The 16,509-nt window shown below is 38.6% G+C and overlaps 1 protein-coding gene across 1 annotated transcript; it reads left to right on the plus strand.

The window, feature by feature from the left end:
* Positions 1–3,907: 3,907 nt before the first annotated feature.
* Positions 3,908–15,517, plus strand: ppp1r35 (protein phosphatase 1, regulatory subunit 35). Its single transcript, XM_073495509.1, has 5 exons — positions 3,908–4,143; positions 12,776–12,887; positions 13,226–13,341; positions 13,431–13,521; positions 15,039–15,517. The coding sequence occupies exons 1-5, from the start codon at positions 3,910–3,912 to the stop codon at positions 15,341–15,343; spliced, it is 858 nt and encodes a 285-aa protein (XP_073351610.1). The 5' UTR covers positions 3,908–3,909; the 3' UTR covers positions 15,344–15,517.
* Positions 15,518–16,509: the final 992 nt, after the last annotated feature.

Genomic DNA, 16,509 nt, shown 5'->3' on the forward strand with positions numbered 1-16,509 from the left:
ATAAAATATCTTCCTGTAAATCCTCTCTCCAAACTTTAAATTTAGCTTTGGAGGACCAGTCATAAAATCTAGATATTAGTTTTCTCCTGTACAGTCTTTAAAATAGCTTTCTCTAATGGTGAATGTGGAGGTATAGCTAATGATTGTTTTTTGGTTTACTCCAATTAAGCTTCTGAGTTGTGAAAATTTGAAAAATGTTTCAGTGGATTGTCATGTTGAGTTACAAGCTCCTCAAATTACATTAAATAATCCTGTAATCTATATAGATCCTGAATTTTCTGAGTCCTAAATCCAATGTCAGCTATACCAGGAGTGACATCTTCATTTCCCGAAACAGGACTAAAACGTGCAAGAGGAAGTGGCTCACCCAAGTATTGCCTCACCTCATACCAAACATTAATCATATGACTAGTAATGGGATTCATATTTTTTTTTTGTTTTGTTTCTTCAGGCTACTTGTAGTACATACATAAAGGAAGAGATAGGCCTAAAGATTAGGACTCCATCCTTTCTAGGTAGGAGGGCTGTCATTTAAAATAAAAACATGATGGTTCTTAACCGAGCTACCCAATAGTACCAGAGAGGGAATAGACTAGGTACAGGACGGATAAATCCAATAGGGATTGTTTGTTATTCCACAGGAAATTTATAAAAACTTGGCAAGGGGATGTTCTTGAATAAGTAAAGTTCACCACATCTTTTATATTGGGTACTATATTTACAATTAAATCTGTGAATTGATTTACAACTTTTAACTGGTAGGCTTGTGCAATCAGATACTCCTCTCTTTAGAATTTAGTAACATTATAGAGGATTTTGAATTATTACATTAATAGCCTGAAAAATTACCAAATGTTTTAATTACTTTTAACAAAGCTGGGATGGACTTCTCCATATGTCTGAGAAAACAATGATGTCATCAACATAAAAAGCGACCTATAGCTAGTCCAGAAATCTCTGTGTGGAAGTGTACAGCTATCGCAAGTGGTTCTATTACTATTGGAAAGAAAAGTGGTGATAACGGGCATCCTTGACAGCATCCCCTATGGATCTTAATTGGTTTTGATATTGTATTATTCATAAGTATTTCTGCACAGGGGTCAGTATATAAAAATTTCACCCATTTACAAAAGTTTTCACCACATCCAAATCATTCAAGTATGTCAAAGAGAGAGCGCCATTCAACCTTATCAAATGCTTCTTGTTTTTTTAGAAACAGATTATGTAATGATTGTATACATGTCTGACATGTGTACTGTATTCCCTAATACAGTGCATTCGACCACTATGGGATATGTATGTGGGTCCTGACAAAACTGAGTTGTTACATATATATATAAAGCCAAGTCACTCTGCAGTAACATCAATGTTCCAGACTTATAACATTATTAGTCATCACTATGCAGCACTCCCGACAAGTGGCATGCAGCATCATTGCAGTCCTTAAAACCATTACTTAAAACATATATTACATTCAGTATGATTGTTTATATAATTCATACAAAATGTTAATGATTCCTTAATGCTGGCTTATTTGAATCACACCTTGTTATTTATTCAATTTAACCCCTGACTGGCAGCATCAATGATGGGTTATGGGATGGATCATAAAGGAGCCTTCCTTTGCTTGAGATTTGAGATTGTTTGAGAGTAGGAAGTACTGTAGGAGAGGGAGGGTCACTTGAGAAAAGCAGGAAAGAAGAGTGCCTGAGCTTAGCTTACCCTAAAGCTTGATTTATGTTTTTAGTTGAATCAGTGTAGCCTCTACGTAGATGCATGCCCGTAGCCTATGGCGTAGCCTGGCGTGCACCTTCCCAGAAATGTAACAGACGCAGGATGACGTGGACCATAACGACTGTGATTGCCCCACTTGGTAGCATTGCATTTTGTGGCCTCTCATCTGGTGCTCTGGCTCTGCGTAGAGCCTATGTGCAACCATAAATCTGCCTAACACTTATGGAAAAAATGTCTGTTTGGATCCTTGATGTGTTTCACTCCAAAGTGTTATCTTTTATTTCTGATTCACCATCTAGGCTAGTTAAAATTGTTGTCAACTGTAGGACAACAAAAGGACCATAAACATTTTTTATTTATTGGAAAGATTTTTCTTTTCATGTTCTTTTATGTCCCCCACTAACTTCACAGGATTTGTTTCTTTACAGTAAAACATATTCCCTCTTTTCCTCTCTTCTTCCATGGTTTCCTTGCGTCTCTCCATGCATCCTTAGGGTAGAGGACTAAGACATGAGGGAAACATGAATACAATCTAAATTAATAGACCCTTTTCACGCCAGACATTTTGACTTGTCAAAGCAGGAAAAACACCGGTGGAACATTAATGGTGGCTGCACTCATTTAGATGAGCTAGTTCCAGGGCTGTGGTATTGTGCATGCTCACTTACTGACATGGCTTACTGGGACACTTAATAAAATGGAGCCATCCTGCTTTGACAAGTGAAAATGTCTGCCGTGAAAAGGGACTATTGGTATGTAGCACAAAATGTCCCACGGAGCCCATAGGTAGTCTATGCACCAGTGCATAAATGAGGGGTAAAGGGGAATAATACCTCAGGGTGGCAGTAATGCAACACCTTGGATGCCAACTGCCGTAAAACCTCGAAGAAGAAGGAAAAGAAGAAGAAGGGGAGGCGGAGAAAATAAGGAAGGAAGGAAATTTGAAAGAGAAACAAACGATTTCATAAACACTTTTAGATCATCTGCAGAGAGACAGTCTGCGGTTTGTTTTCTAGGAAAAGACCTGAGGATCACTCTTCAATCAGGTAACACACAGAGACATTTAAAACAGGGTAGTGTCGGGGTTTAGTAACGTTGGTCACTAGAAACTCAACTGAAAACTAGGATAGTGTTAACTGCCTCTGTTCACGAACGTCACCAGCGTTAGTAACGTTAGCTTCGTCCTGTAGCCATAAACTGACTGAATGTAACATTTAGATAACTTTCTTTCGCAGTGATAGACTGCTGTCTATATTCAAGAGCTAACGTTAACGGGTTAAAGGCGGGCTTCATTTGGTAACTACCAAGGTAACTGAAAACAGTGTAAATAGCTAGCTAGCTAACTAGTCAATAGTTTTGTAACTTTATAGATTTAACTACAACCAGCTAACTGGCGTCACCCATGCTATAGCTTATCCAGCTGGAGGCTAACAGGCCACATCAGAATGTGTCCATAGCTCGTTTATTGACATAGCAGTTAAATATCCCTATAATAAAAATATATCTACTTAAAACAACTAAAAAACACTATTATTTCATCCACAGTACATTTCTGTCAACGCAGTTGAATGACCAACATGGTAACTTGTCATTTGCCATAAAGTTTTGAGGAAAGCCTGAAGATAATGTTAACTAATGCTAAGACCTAGCTAATACCTACAAGATACGATAAGTTTTTATGCCGGAGGACAAAACAGCACATGTCTAGTGCTACAGCTCATGATTGTTTCCATTGTTTAGTAATATACCAAACATTGTTTTTAAATAATCAAAATAGTTTGGTCATTGTGGGTGAATAGATGGAGATGTGTTGGAGCATTTCAAGTGTTTTATTTGCTTGTTTGATTTTCTTTTTTTCTTTTGGTGCATTTAATTTGTTTTTCCTGTCTTTGTTTTCCCCTTTTTCTACTTCAATTTTGGTTTGTTTGATTTAATTTCATTCATTTATTTACATAATTTTCTTAACTTTAATGTTATGATTTGTATGTGTTACTCTGTGCAGTATCATGTCTTGTTTTGTCCATGAAATGTTGATCAGAGGGTATTAATTATGTATTAAGCTGTGATGATGTGTTCAGCATACTTGCTCATTTGTACAGAACAGTCCAAAAATGTCCATTAAAGGAGTATTCTTCTGCAAATCATAAACATGTCTCACTCTTGTTTCCAGCCAGGATGAAGAGTTCCTCTTTGTTCCTCTCTCCTCCTCCCTCTCCTCCCCCTGCCCCCCTCCCCCTCTCCTTCTCTTCCTCCTCACTGACTTGCTGTCCTGAACTCAATCTGTCCGTCACACTCAGCCCCAGCAAAATGAACATGGAGCCTTGCCCACTGAAGAAGAGGCAGCAAAGGAACCACTCAGGGCTGAAGCCCCGCTCAAGAGGACAAACAGGAAGAAGGGGGAACACAGAGGTAATTACATCATTCCTAAGTATTGGGTCATGTTCAATCTGAAAATGGTGTACACTGTTTTGCTACACTTTCTGGGTTGATTAACATGTTTCCTCAAAACGGTGCGAGACGCTGTGAAATGGTGTGCAACGGGAGTTGAGGTACATTCTCTCTCATTTGGTGGATGTGCAAGAGGTAGTGGTGGGTAGAGTACTCAATATCTATACTGATGAATAGTTAGGGCTGGGCGATATAACAACTATTTAAGATAGATCGATATTTTATCAAGCGAGGTATAGGTTTAGACAATACAGTTAAAAAACAAACGATATAGGGTGAAGTTGCGCTTTATAACCCCTTTTTTTCTGTAAAGCCATGCCAATGTGCGTCTCTCCTCTCACTCACAAGTTATCCGACAACAGTGAGGGAGACGATGTCCAATCCAAGACTGATTACTCTAGTTTAATCAGTCTGTTAATTAGTCTACAGTGCGACGTTGCTCCTGCACCTGCTATGCAAAATCAGTCTTTGATATGAGTGAGTTTGCTGCAGTAGCACTTTAATGCTGCACTGCGTGTGTGTGTGTGTGAGACAGAGCTGCTTGATTTTGTCAGGTTAAGGTTTGTGTGCTTGTCTTTGTATGAGGTTCATTATCATTAAGCAATTTTGTCACAAGACAGCCTGCACTCATGGAAAAGTTGATTTTTCAAGTTGTCTGGCTCAGGCCTGTGTGAGCTGATAAATCAGAGCAGACTGGGCTACTCGGAATGGGAGACTTAGGGCGCACTCACACATGGCCCAGTTGCTCCGTATTGTGCTGAAGGACGATTGTCCCTCCTCCCCAGTCCCCCACTATCCAGCACTCACATTGTTCTGGCCGCAACCAGGCCTGAACATGGTTATCTCTGGTACATACGTCATCACATCATAGAGTGGTTGTGGCACAATGGAGAACGACAGAGAGCACATGACTAACTTTACTGACTTTTTTGTGGCTTATTTTGTGTCGTTGTGGTCATAGACGGCCCTCTAACATTCCTGGATTTCTTGATTATGCAAAGCAGTGTAATACACATGATTATACTTCATGTCCACGTTGCGCACCTGTGCTTGTGCTCGTGCATGAGCAACTGTACCATGCCGAAGCACACCTCTTCCAACTGTGCCAGGGCTAAGGAAGTGTACATGTATTGTGTAGCATACCACTTCACTCTAATAGCTTGATTTGTAAGACAAGTATACTTTTCACAAGCTCAAACTTCTTCTTTTTCATAACTTCTGCCTCCGTCACTACTCTAATTTATTTTTCCAGTAACATAGATTGGAGATCCGGATCTCTCCTCTCTCTATGAGCATGTACAGTCACAGTGTTTTCAGGAGCTGTTAATAGTACTGAAGGTGGGTTGAGGTTCTCTGCAAGAGATTCACCCTCATTGAAATAAAACTAAACTATGCTTAATAGGCCAAAGTTTCATAAATTTGTATTCTCTTGTTTTCTGGCTCCTGCACATTTTTCCGAGCCCTGTAATATTTATTTAAATGAATTCAGGCAGGTCACTGAAAATTTATGTTTTGTTTTTTTGCTATGTTGAACATTGACCTGTGATTGAAAACGGACGTGGAAAGTGGAAAGTTTGTTTGCTGTTTTCATGTCTGCCAGTCATGCAGAAGCCTGCAGCTCTATTTGCCAATGCTGACCACAGCCTGTAAGTTTGTAACAAGAATATGTAGTGTGTATATGCCTTGAGTGATTTGTTTTTACTATAAAAAAAAACCCTGCTAATTTCGATGTTCGTTTGCTGTTAGCATAATGGCGCTAGTGTAGGCACGTTACCCCTCTCGCATGTTAGCTCCTTAGCATGTCAGCTTCTTAGCTAGCTAGCTCTAGCATGGCCTTTTCATTTGACAGAATACATTAGCTATCTGCATAGCTGCATCTGGAAGCAGTGAGGGCAGAATTTACTCTGTAAACACAATAGAAATAAACCATGTTACCTTTTTAACTGGTGTCTGAGGAACTTGAATTTGATGTGGAAGAAAACCTCTTTTCACCTTGCTTTTCCTCTCCAAAGTAGTAGAGTATTTTAGGAAAAAGTCTGCCACCTTTTGTTTGGGGTGTCTTTAAGCAGGCTAGAGTCTCTGCTGGCTGCCTGGTCTTTCCATTTTTTCTTAGCTTTTTTGACCATCATACCTCCTCGCTTCATTGACTGCCACTGTTTTCTTCTGCCAGATGTATTGTCTTTGTTTTTGTTATGTCATTGTTTTGTTTGCATACGAAAAGAAACAACTGTACTTACTGTAGAGCTCAATATTTGTTTAATTCTATTGGCATCAGCTGCCTTCATCCTGCTGCCCCAGCACATGACAGCGTAGAAAATAATGCTTGCCTCTCTAAGTGTGACAAAACATCTGCAGCATGGTTCTGCAGACGTTGAAAGACCTGAGTCTTCTGAGTAATTACAGGTGGCTCTGACCTTTCTTGTACAGAGCATCTGCGTCTTTAGTCTTGTCCATCCTTTCGTCAGCGTGGGCGCCCAGGTACTTGTATTCTTTGACAATCTCCACTTCTGCTCCCTAGATGCCGAGTGGGTTCAGGTGGTTTCTTTACTTCCCAAAATCCACCACCAGCTCCTTTGTTTATGGAAGAGTCATCTAAGAACTTCTGCCGGTGGCAGGACCGGAGCAGTTATTGAAGTCTGACATGTAGAGTTTGAACTGGAAGGGAGACAAGACCGTCCCCTGAGCTAGATGATTGTGCATTTGCATCATTGATCGTTGAATTGTAATCAAATGTGCTACTCACTATTATTTCCAACACGTTGCATTACAGCGTCATATACTGTGGCTAATCTGTGAGGTAGTTGGTGATCCAGGCCACCATTGGAGCGCCCACCTACATGTCCAGTAGTTTATACCTGAGCTGCTGGCCCGGCCCAGCCCGCTGTATAATTCCGATACAGGGCTGGTAGGCGAACTGCACAGGGGCTAGTGATGGCTTGACTGGAGAGATTGGTCCTTCATTAATGCAGTGCTCTAGGACCAACCTCTCCAGTAGAGGTGGGAATCTTTATTGGCCTCAGGATTCAATTTGATTACAGTTCAACAATCAATGATACAAATGCACAATCATCTGTGGTGTATTTCAATGTATCACTTCCTCATTAATTTATGCAAGCAGTTAAATAAATCTAAAGCCCCAACTTTACAATATTAATGAGCTAATAATACAATACATTTTTCCATAACTTAATAAACAAGTTGTTATCAGAGGAAAAAGAGGTCCCCAGAACACCGTTTGAAGCTTGAAGATCTTTCTAATCTGAATAAAATTTCTTCTCCAAAACAAAATAGTGCACCTTTTAAAACAAACACAAATCCTTCTACAGTGCATTACACTGTGCTGTAATCTACAATAATATTGTTTTCACATAGCAGCTCTAATACCCGGGTAGGTACTGAATCATACACATCATATACACCAATCAGCCACAACATTAAAACCACTGACAGGTGACGTGAATAACATTGATCATCTCATCACAATGTGATGTTCTGCTGGAAAACCTCGGGTGCTGACATTCATGTGAATGCCACTTGACACGCACCACCCATCCAAACACTATTGTGGACCAAGTACACCCCCTCATCACAACAACACTACCCGATGGCAGTGGCCCCCCAGCAGGACAGTGTGCCCTGACACACCGCAAACACTGCTCAGGAACAGCTCGAGGAACACAATAAAGGGCCCAAGGTGTTGACTGGGCCTCCAAATTCCCCAGATCCCAATCTGATCGAGCATCTGTAAGACGTGCTGGAGCAGGTCTGATCCATGGAGGCCCCACCCCCCAACATACAAGACCCAGAGGATCCATTATAAAATGCCCTGGTGCCAGACACCACAGGACACCCTCAGAGGTCTTAAGTCCATGTCTTGACAGGTCAGAGCTGTTTTGGCTGCACAAGAGGAACCTTCACAATATTAGGCAGGTGTTCATAATGTTATGCCTGATCGGTGTACATTACTCTGCTGCACACACTACACATAAGAGTTGGACTGCAAAGTTGAGTGCTTCCTCAGTTCTTTATGGTTGCAGACTTTAGCTTAGTATGAAACAGCTATCATGGCTAAATACCAAAGTATTTAATTGTTCTAAGTAGAGGTCGACCGATAGTGGATTTTTAAAGGCCGATATAATAACGATAGTTTGGAGCAGGAAAAAGCCGATAGCCGATTAATCGGCCGATATCACTGTTCTTTATCAATACTAAAGAATGGTTTGTTTATGGGAAGCCTATGGGATGCCTATCGTATAGACCAATATCATTATTAAATGTTGACCAAAAAATTTTTACAGCAATAATAGCTAATAGATTTTCAAATATTTTGCCAAAAATTATCCACTTAGATCAGACAGGATTTATTAAGGACCGTTTACTTGGGGATAATATCCGCCGTACTCTTGATGTCATAGACTATGCTCTAAAAACAAAGACACAAATGCTGATTTTAATGCTAGATGCGGAAAAAGCTTTTGACAGGGTATCATGGCCTTTCCTAATTGAAGTATGTAAGAAATATGGATTTCATGAGACATTTATTAATTTGATAAGAGGAATGTATAAAGAACCAAATGCAAGAGTAAAGGTAAATGGAACTCTCTCTGACACATTTGTTATAAAAAGGGGAATCAAACAAGGAGACCCATTATCACCACAATTGTTTGCTTTATGTATAGAACCTCTAGCAGAAAGAATAAGACAAAATATTGCAATAAAAGGTCTTAATATAATAGAGGAAGAACAGAAATTAGCATTATATGCAGATGATATAGCCATGTATGTAACAGACATTTACAACTCCCTACCGGAATTGTTAGTTGAAATTAAAGACTATAGCATTCTGTCGGGATATAAGTTGAATTTGAATAAAACGGAAGCCATGCAAATTGGGTGTCAACTAGAAAATCACTTTAAAAAACAATTTGATTTTAAATGGGACCAAAACAAAGTAAGATACCTGGGGGTGAATATATCAAATACATTGGATAACTTATATGACTACAATTATGGAAAATTGGAAAAATCAGTAAAACAAGATCTACAAAGGTGGAAATACTTACCTTTATCATTATCGGAAAAAAATTAGCGTTCTTAAAATGAATGTTTTGCCACGTTTTTTATTTTTCTTTCAGAATCTACCCCTGTACATATCACAGAAATGTTTCAAATATTGGGAAAACCTGCTGAGAAAGTTCATATGGGATGAGAAGAAACCAAGGGTCAAACTTAAAATTATACAGCGAAAAAGAAGTGAAGGGGGGCTCGCATTACCTAATTTAACTAATTATTTTTATGCTGCACAAGTAAAATCAATAGCAGTAATGATTAACCAAAACTTGGGCCCCAAATGGAAAACTATAGAGAGGAAATCAGTAGGCTCTTTTCATACATTGATCTCTTCAAGGCAAATGAAGGCAAACTGTTTTACATTGAATAATACAGTTAGAATTTGGAAAAGACTGTGTAAAATAACAAATGTTAAAGACAGAGAGCTGATTTGCCTGAGAGAAATACAGGAAGACCCTTTCTTTACTCCAAACAAGATAGATGATGCTTTCAAAATTTGGAGAAACAGAGGCCTCATAATGTATTGTCAAATTTATTGTAATAAAGGAATCGAGTCATTTGATAATATAGTTAATACATATCAGCTCCCAAAGACTCACTTTTATAGATATTTACAAGTAAGAAATTATTTAAATGAAAATGTCCAATTAACAAGTCTTGAAAACCTCCATCCATTAATTGCATGTATGGTAACACAATGCCAGAGTAAAAACACACTAAAGATAATTGGACAAGTCTATCAAATATTACAATGCAATGAAATTGAGGACTTGAACGGTATCAAAGAGAAATGGGAAAAGGAGTTGAAAATAAGAATATTAGACAGTGAGTGGAAGCAAAGTTTTAAAGACATTGTAGCCTACATAAGATCTCCCTTCTGGCAGGAGTATGCTTGGAAGATGAACTTAAGGTATTTCCAAACACCATTGACAACTTTTAAATATACACAATCCAGCACCAATTGCTGGAGGGGATGTGGGACAAACAACGCAGATTACCTACATATTTTCTTTACATGTAATAAATTGCAAGAATATTGGACAGATGTCCTAAAACGGATGCAGAGTATTTTTGGAAAAGAAGTGACTTTTGAAAAACATAATATTCTACTGGGTATACGACCTAAAGTATTACAGAATGAACATATATACTTCTTTGAAGCTCTGAGAACCACAGCACTTAAACAGATAACAAGGAACTGGAAAAAAAAGGAACCACCTAAGATTTGCAAGTGGTTAGAAATTTTGGAAGAAATGAACACAATGGAAAAAGTCTCTTATAGAGTCATTAATAAGGAAAAATTATTTGAAAAGAAATGGGCCCTTTATAAGCTTTTTAGTTAAGGTAATAGGAACAGCACTTGAGAGAAAAGAAGGGAAAGGAGGAAGGAAAGGAGGAAAAAAAAAGAAAAGAAAAGAAAAAAAAAAAGAAGAAAATAATAATGTAAGTTAATAATAACAATAAGCGGACAAAGCCATAGGACATCATTATTATTATTATTATTATTATTATTTTAGATTATTTCTAACTGATTTATTTGTTTATTATCATTGTTGTTGTTGTTTGTTTTTTTGTTTTGTTTTGTTTTTTTTTGTTTTTTTTCTCTGTTTTTTAAATTCTTATCAAGGGGAATTAGTAGGATTTTTCTTCTTCTCCTTATTGTTATTATTATTATTATTATTATTATTATTATTATGTATACATTTATGAAGGTATTAAGTTGTCTATTGAAACCAGATTTATACAGAAAGCCGAAGAGGTTCTTTTTTATTTATTTACTTATTTATATTATTGTATCCTTTTTCTTTCTTTTATTTAATAAGTTATCATTATTATTACTGTTATTAACACTGGTGACGGGATGGGGAAATAGGGATGGTGACTGTAAACAAAAAACAAAAACAAAAATGTGTTTAAAGAAAAGTAGAATGTGTGACTATGTAAAGCATGTGTCAAATTGACTGAAATGAACACAATAAAGTATAAAAAAAAAAAAAAAGAATGGTTTGTTTTTTTAATTGTCTTTTTTTAAAAGAATAAATTCAGAACAGGAATTCATTTATATTTCAAATATAACTACATATTGTTTCCACTGCAGCAATAGTAAAGTTTACAACAGCAAAGTCACTATATAAACTCAGTAATATCTGGAAACAAATCGAGGGGGGGGGGGGCTAGTTTGTCTCAGCCAGCAGCTAAAGTTTACAAGAAGTTGCCAAATTTTAAGATTCATGGCAAACTAAGATGAACAGACTACACACAGACAGCTTTCATTTTAGCGTGTTCTTAACAAGCTGTTAATTGTTATCTTAACGAGCACTGCGGTCATGTAGGCTAAAACATGCCGGTGGAAATGTCGCTGTTTATGCTGAAATATGATGCACGTTTATGCTTGTTGAACAAGTGGCACTTATTGCCTCCGCCAAGGAGGTTATGTTTGTTGACTTTCAACTCGTGAAGGTTTTATTGCACTTACAATAACACGTGTCGTCGTCTCGAGTTATCTTCTTCACTTCTCTCCTCTCTCTGCTGCCGCTGCATACGCCCGTCTCTCTCTCTCCCATGCTCTCTCTGTGTGAAGAGCGACAGGGAGCTTTTTTTTTTTTTTTTTTTTTTTTTTAGAGAGAGACAGAGAGCAGCACAGGGAAGAAGCAGTTTATGGCGCTGTGGAAAAAAACTGCAGCCATGGGCCACTATCGGAGCCAAGTTCTGCCGATTCCGATAGTTTGTAAAACGTCCTATCGGCGCGGATTAATCGGTCGACCTCTAGTTCTAAGTGCTATATCGCAGGCAACTGGACTTGTTTCAGTATTTAATTATTGTTAGGCAGATTTTACACATACCATCTGTATTGTCCAGTTTGTGCTATACAGTAAGTTAATAAAATCAAATTAAATATGCCCAGATGTCTTTTTTTACACATCTCACTCACAATTCAATGTAAGAGGGCGACATTGCAGTGTAACTTAACAACTTTTGTCCATGTGACAATGTCGACGTCATGATGCATCTTAGAATTGAGAAATTTCCACATCTCTACTCTCCAGTGATTTTGTGACATGTGAAGTAAAAGCCACTGGTCTGTAGTCACTAAGGATGTTAAGGTTCTTTTTCTCGACAGGAATCAGGCAAGATGTCTTCACAGAGACAGGGATGGTTATCACGCTCAGAGTAAGGCTGAAGATGTGTTGGAAAAACCCTGCACAGCTGAGTAGGACCTCCTATGATCCCCCTGAGGCTAGGCTGTCAGGCCCTGCAGCCTCTCTTGGTGTAGTCTTCTGAACTCTGGGTTGTCCCTGCAAGGACCGCGCTCCGCCATGATAAAAGTGCTAAAATAGCGAGAAAACCAAAAAAGAATGCACAAAATTGTTCTGCTGGAGAAATAACTTGGCTTTCTACTTTAGTTGACCAGATCATAGTGAATGGAATTGGAATCAAACATTGGGCTCTACTTTTCAGATTGCGTGTGTGTGCACGCGCGTGCACGTGTGCTTTGACATTGTTCTGTGTCGGTCTCCTGCAGGTGTATTTTGAAGAGCCATTGGTACGACCACAGCCTGGTATCACACTGAAAAAAGACACTCTGCCTCAGCAACCAATCGGAACTCAGAGGAGGAGCAGAGGATGTCACCATGGTAACCAGAGTCTGACAGTTTACACTGAGTATCTAAATACATCCGGACCTGTTAAAAATCTATTATTGCCGGGAGTTTTCAGTTTTCTGTTTCTTCGTCTGTGTTGTCTAATTTCGCAATAATGCCATTACTGTACAAAAGTGAGATGCTACATTTAAGCAGCAAAGCCTAAGGCTCCCTGTATTAATAACAAATATTAATTGCATACAATGTAAGTGTCTTTTTTCCTGATGTTATTTCAGAGTGTAAACATGTAAATAGTCTAAAATGCATGTTTGATGCTTTCATAACTCATTAATAGCAAGCATTTTTTCCTTCCTGTCCCCTGCTTGGTGGAGCCCCCAGACAGCGGGTAGAACTTCCTGCTGCAGCATCCAATCAAGATCCAGACTGTCTGGAGAGGGTGGAGCTAAACACTACACTGGCTATAAAGGCAGAGCTTCAGTCACTGCAGGTTTACACTGTTTTTCAAAAAATCATCACTGAGCTGATTATCAACTGGCTTATAGCTGGTTACCTGGTAACCTGTATGTTGTCCTGCAGGGGTCGCAGTTTAACTCCCAGAGGGCCATTCAAGAGATTCTACAGAGGTCGGAAAGGACCAAAAACCTGATTAACACCAGAGCTACTGAAGGTAACTCACAGACACACAGGGTCCTCATTACATGTCTCCCTGCTCCTTGCCATCATAATGGACATCTCTGTTCCCTTCTTGCTCCTCAGTGGAGCAACGAGTATGCCTGCACCAACTTGCACATAGCTCTTTTTATCAGACCGATACACACCCATATGAGAAACTGGTTAGTAATTTGCTGCTGGACTGATCTGATGCTACATCACCACAGTTTTATACTTGAATGAATAACAGATTCAACATAATTTCACTACGAAGTTTAGATTTGCTTGGTGTTCTGATTCACAATTTAGTTAAAAATAAATGGATCAATGGTAATTGTATCTGGTTAGTTAAGGAAGCGTAAAACAACTTTTATCATTATCAGAAACATTTATATTTTCATTGTCAGTCATTTTCCCCATTTTAATCTGTATGATGATTGAGAAGTTATTGTCTTCCAGTGAAAACATTCAAATTAAATATCAGTTTCTATTAGCCTAAAAATCCCCTTGTATCAGGTAGAAAGTATCATTTAATGTGAGATATATTTAGATTTACATTTCCACTTTATCAAATACATATACACATACACTATTAATGTATTTCTACAGTTTACAAGACATTCTCATGGTAACCTGGATTGTTATATATTGAATTTAAAACAGAATATCAATAAATAAAAATAGGTAACTGTCACAATCATGAAGTAATGTGGGACTACTTGTTAATATCTCAGTATTATGTTCCAGTTTACTTGAAGGTGCACAAAAAGAGTAACTAATGACTAAGTAACTGGTAATTAATGAGTCTATTGCAGATATGTGGATGTGATTGTCTGTCTGATCTGAAGTTAATTTAAAAATGTTATCTATTTAATGAAGTGGGTAAAAAGTACAATATTTGCCGCCACAATGTTGTGGAGTGGAAGTATAAAGTAGCAGAAAGTGGAAATATTCTATATTTGTACTTAAGTACAGTACCTAAGTAAATATACTTAGTTACATTCCATCACTGATTATCATTGGGTTTAAATCAGGAAGGCAGTATTTTTTTTTATTGAAGAAGGCATTAATTAATAAATAAGCTTTTATAGTTTGATTACATTTATTTTACTACATATCAATTATAATTCAATTCATTGTCATACTTGGGTGGCTTGACTTGGGATTTTACTTCCTTTAACTTTACTTGACATAACCTGTGACTTGACTTGACTTTGAGTGGGTCCCCAATAAAATTTGTGATTTTTGACAAAATAATGTGTTAAACTTGTGTTTGATGTTCTATGGTTATAATCATGGTTATATTCATGTATGTTGAAAATGTCTCTGAAAATTAAACAAATAAACCAATGAAATTCCTAATTGAAAGTTGATGAGCCTGTCAGTCGGAGACAGATTTTGTCAGAGTACATTACAAAAACAGGATTAAAAAAAATTCAACTGACAACATGTGATGGTGGTTAGCTGATGAGAGATGCTGCATTTTAGGGGCACCAATTCCTAATCTGTTTCTCTCTCTGTCTGTGTCTGCAGAAGTCAATGTGTCTCGCTATCAGCTTCTCTTTAACTCACTGGTCAGTGTAGACGTGCAGGCAGATCAACTGATCAGCCAGGTGCTGCAGGACAGGCTTCTGCTGGCTCCAACCCCCCGCTGCCATGAAAACAAGGCAGCAGATGGCCCCTCCCTCTTCCTTTTCATGGGCTCTGATCTCCTCAGACAGAAGCCCCTCCCACCAGAGGAGGAGCCAGTAAACATACAGCCTCGCCCATTAACGCGCCACGGCCACTCAACCTTTGATCTCTACAGACGACAGAGACGCAGTGAGGCCACGCCATGAAAGCCACACAGGATGATTCGGATTGGCTGGCGGCACTGAGGCTATTGGTCAGATTGTGTGATGTCATTTAATAAAGTTATCTTATCAGTTTTAAACTATAAATGTAAACTGATAGTTGTTTTTCTTCATGTAACGGGCAGCATTTTTCCAATAAATTTTTTTCGAACATGTTCACTCTTGTCAATGTCATGACTGATGCTGTGCTGAAGGTTGTTCAGTCAGAGTAGTTTGAGCAAACCCCCTCCTGAGGGTCTGGGGGTTGCACACCAAGATCTCAGCCTCTGCTTAACTATTCTGCTTAAAAAAAACAGGTATTGGTGCTCAATTAAAAATGCTACGCCTACCCCTCAATGGCATTTAATTATTCTCAAAACCTGTGCACATATAAACCAGGCACATTCAGGTGATACAGTCAGAACGATATCCACAAATGGAAAACCATTCTGACATGGGAGTATTTGTGCTTTGCGTGTACAAATGTTGTCCTGTAATAACAGGGCTGTGACAAGCACAAGCTCAACCCTCCCTATGTAAACCTAACAGCTCCATACTGCGTTACACTTACTTTTCTTGCAAGAGCTACCTAATTTTGCCTTTCAATGGTTGCCTTTGTTGGTTTGAGTCAAGTATAGAGGCTGTGTTATGGGTAGCTCTGGATGTCTTTGTTTCTGACCCAAAGGGAGTCCACAGGGTGGATGTGGACCTGTTTGCTCTCCCTACCCCACTGTGTGCTAAAGTGACATGCTTAATATGAATGCAGACTATAGCTGTCAGCAAAGCCCAAACAGATAAAGAGGCACGTCAATACTATGCATGCTGCCAGGTATAATGCCTACCTTCAGAGCTTATTTGGTAGAATGCACGCCTCATGAATAGAAGTTGAGTTAGCAGCTGTAGCTGTATTCCACCTGGTTGCCTAATCCTGCATTGTTTCTCTCACTCTCTCCCTGTTCCCTGTTTAAGGCAGCACTCCCTAAATGTTAATTTTAGTGCTACAGTGAATCAACTCATTTCAACAACTTCTGTAAATATCCTTAAAGCTACCAGCCGTTCCAGTTGCGGAATGATTTTACTGTCTTTGTGATCATATCATCATCACATTTGCTGATAAATGATGTATATTCCTCAAGACCAGGGGTGGGCAATTAATTTTCCCAAAGGGCCAC

This window comes from Pagrus major, chromosome 24 (assembly GCF_040436345.1).
Source record: "Pagrus major chromosome 24, Pma_NU_1.0".
Lineage (NCBI taxonomy): Eukaryota > Metazoa > Chordata > Actinopteri > Spariformes > Sparidae > Pagrus > Pagrus major.

Excerpts from the sequence above, each read along its gene's own strand:
- ppp1r35 (XM_073495509.1), top strand. The coding sequence starts at position 3,910 with ATGAAGAGTTCCTCTTTGTTCCTCTCTCCTCCTCCCTCTCCTCCCCCT. Across the intron at positions 13,342-13,430 it reads CAGAGCTTCAGTCACTGCAG|GGGTCGCAGTTTAACTCCCA; the intron begins GTTTACACTGTT and ends GTTGTCCTGCAG. Across the intron at positions 13,522-15,038 it reads TAACACCAGAGCTACTGAAG|AAGTCAATGTGTCTCGCTAT; the intron begins GTAACTCACAGA and ends CTGTGTCTGCAG.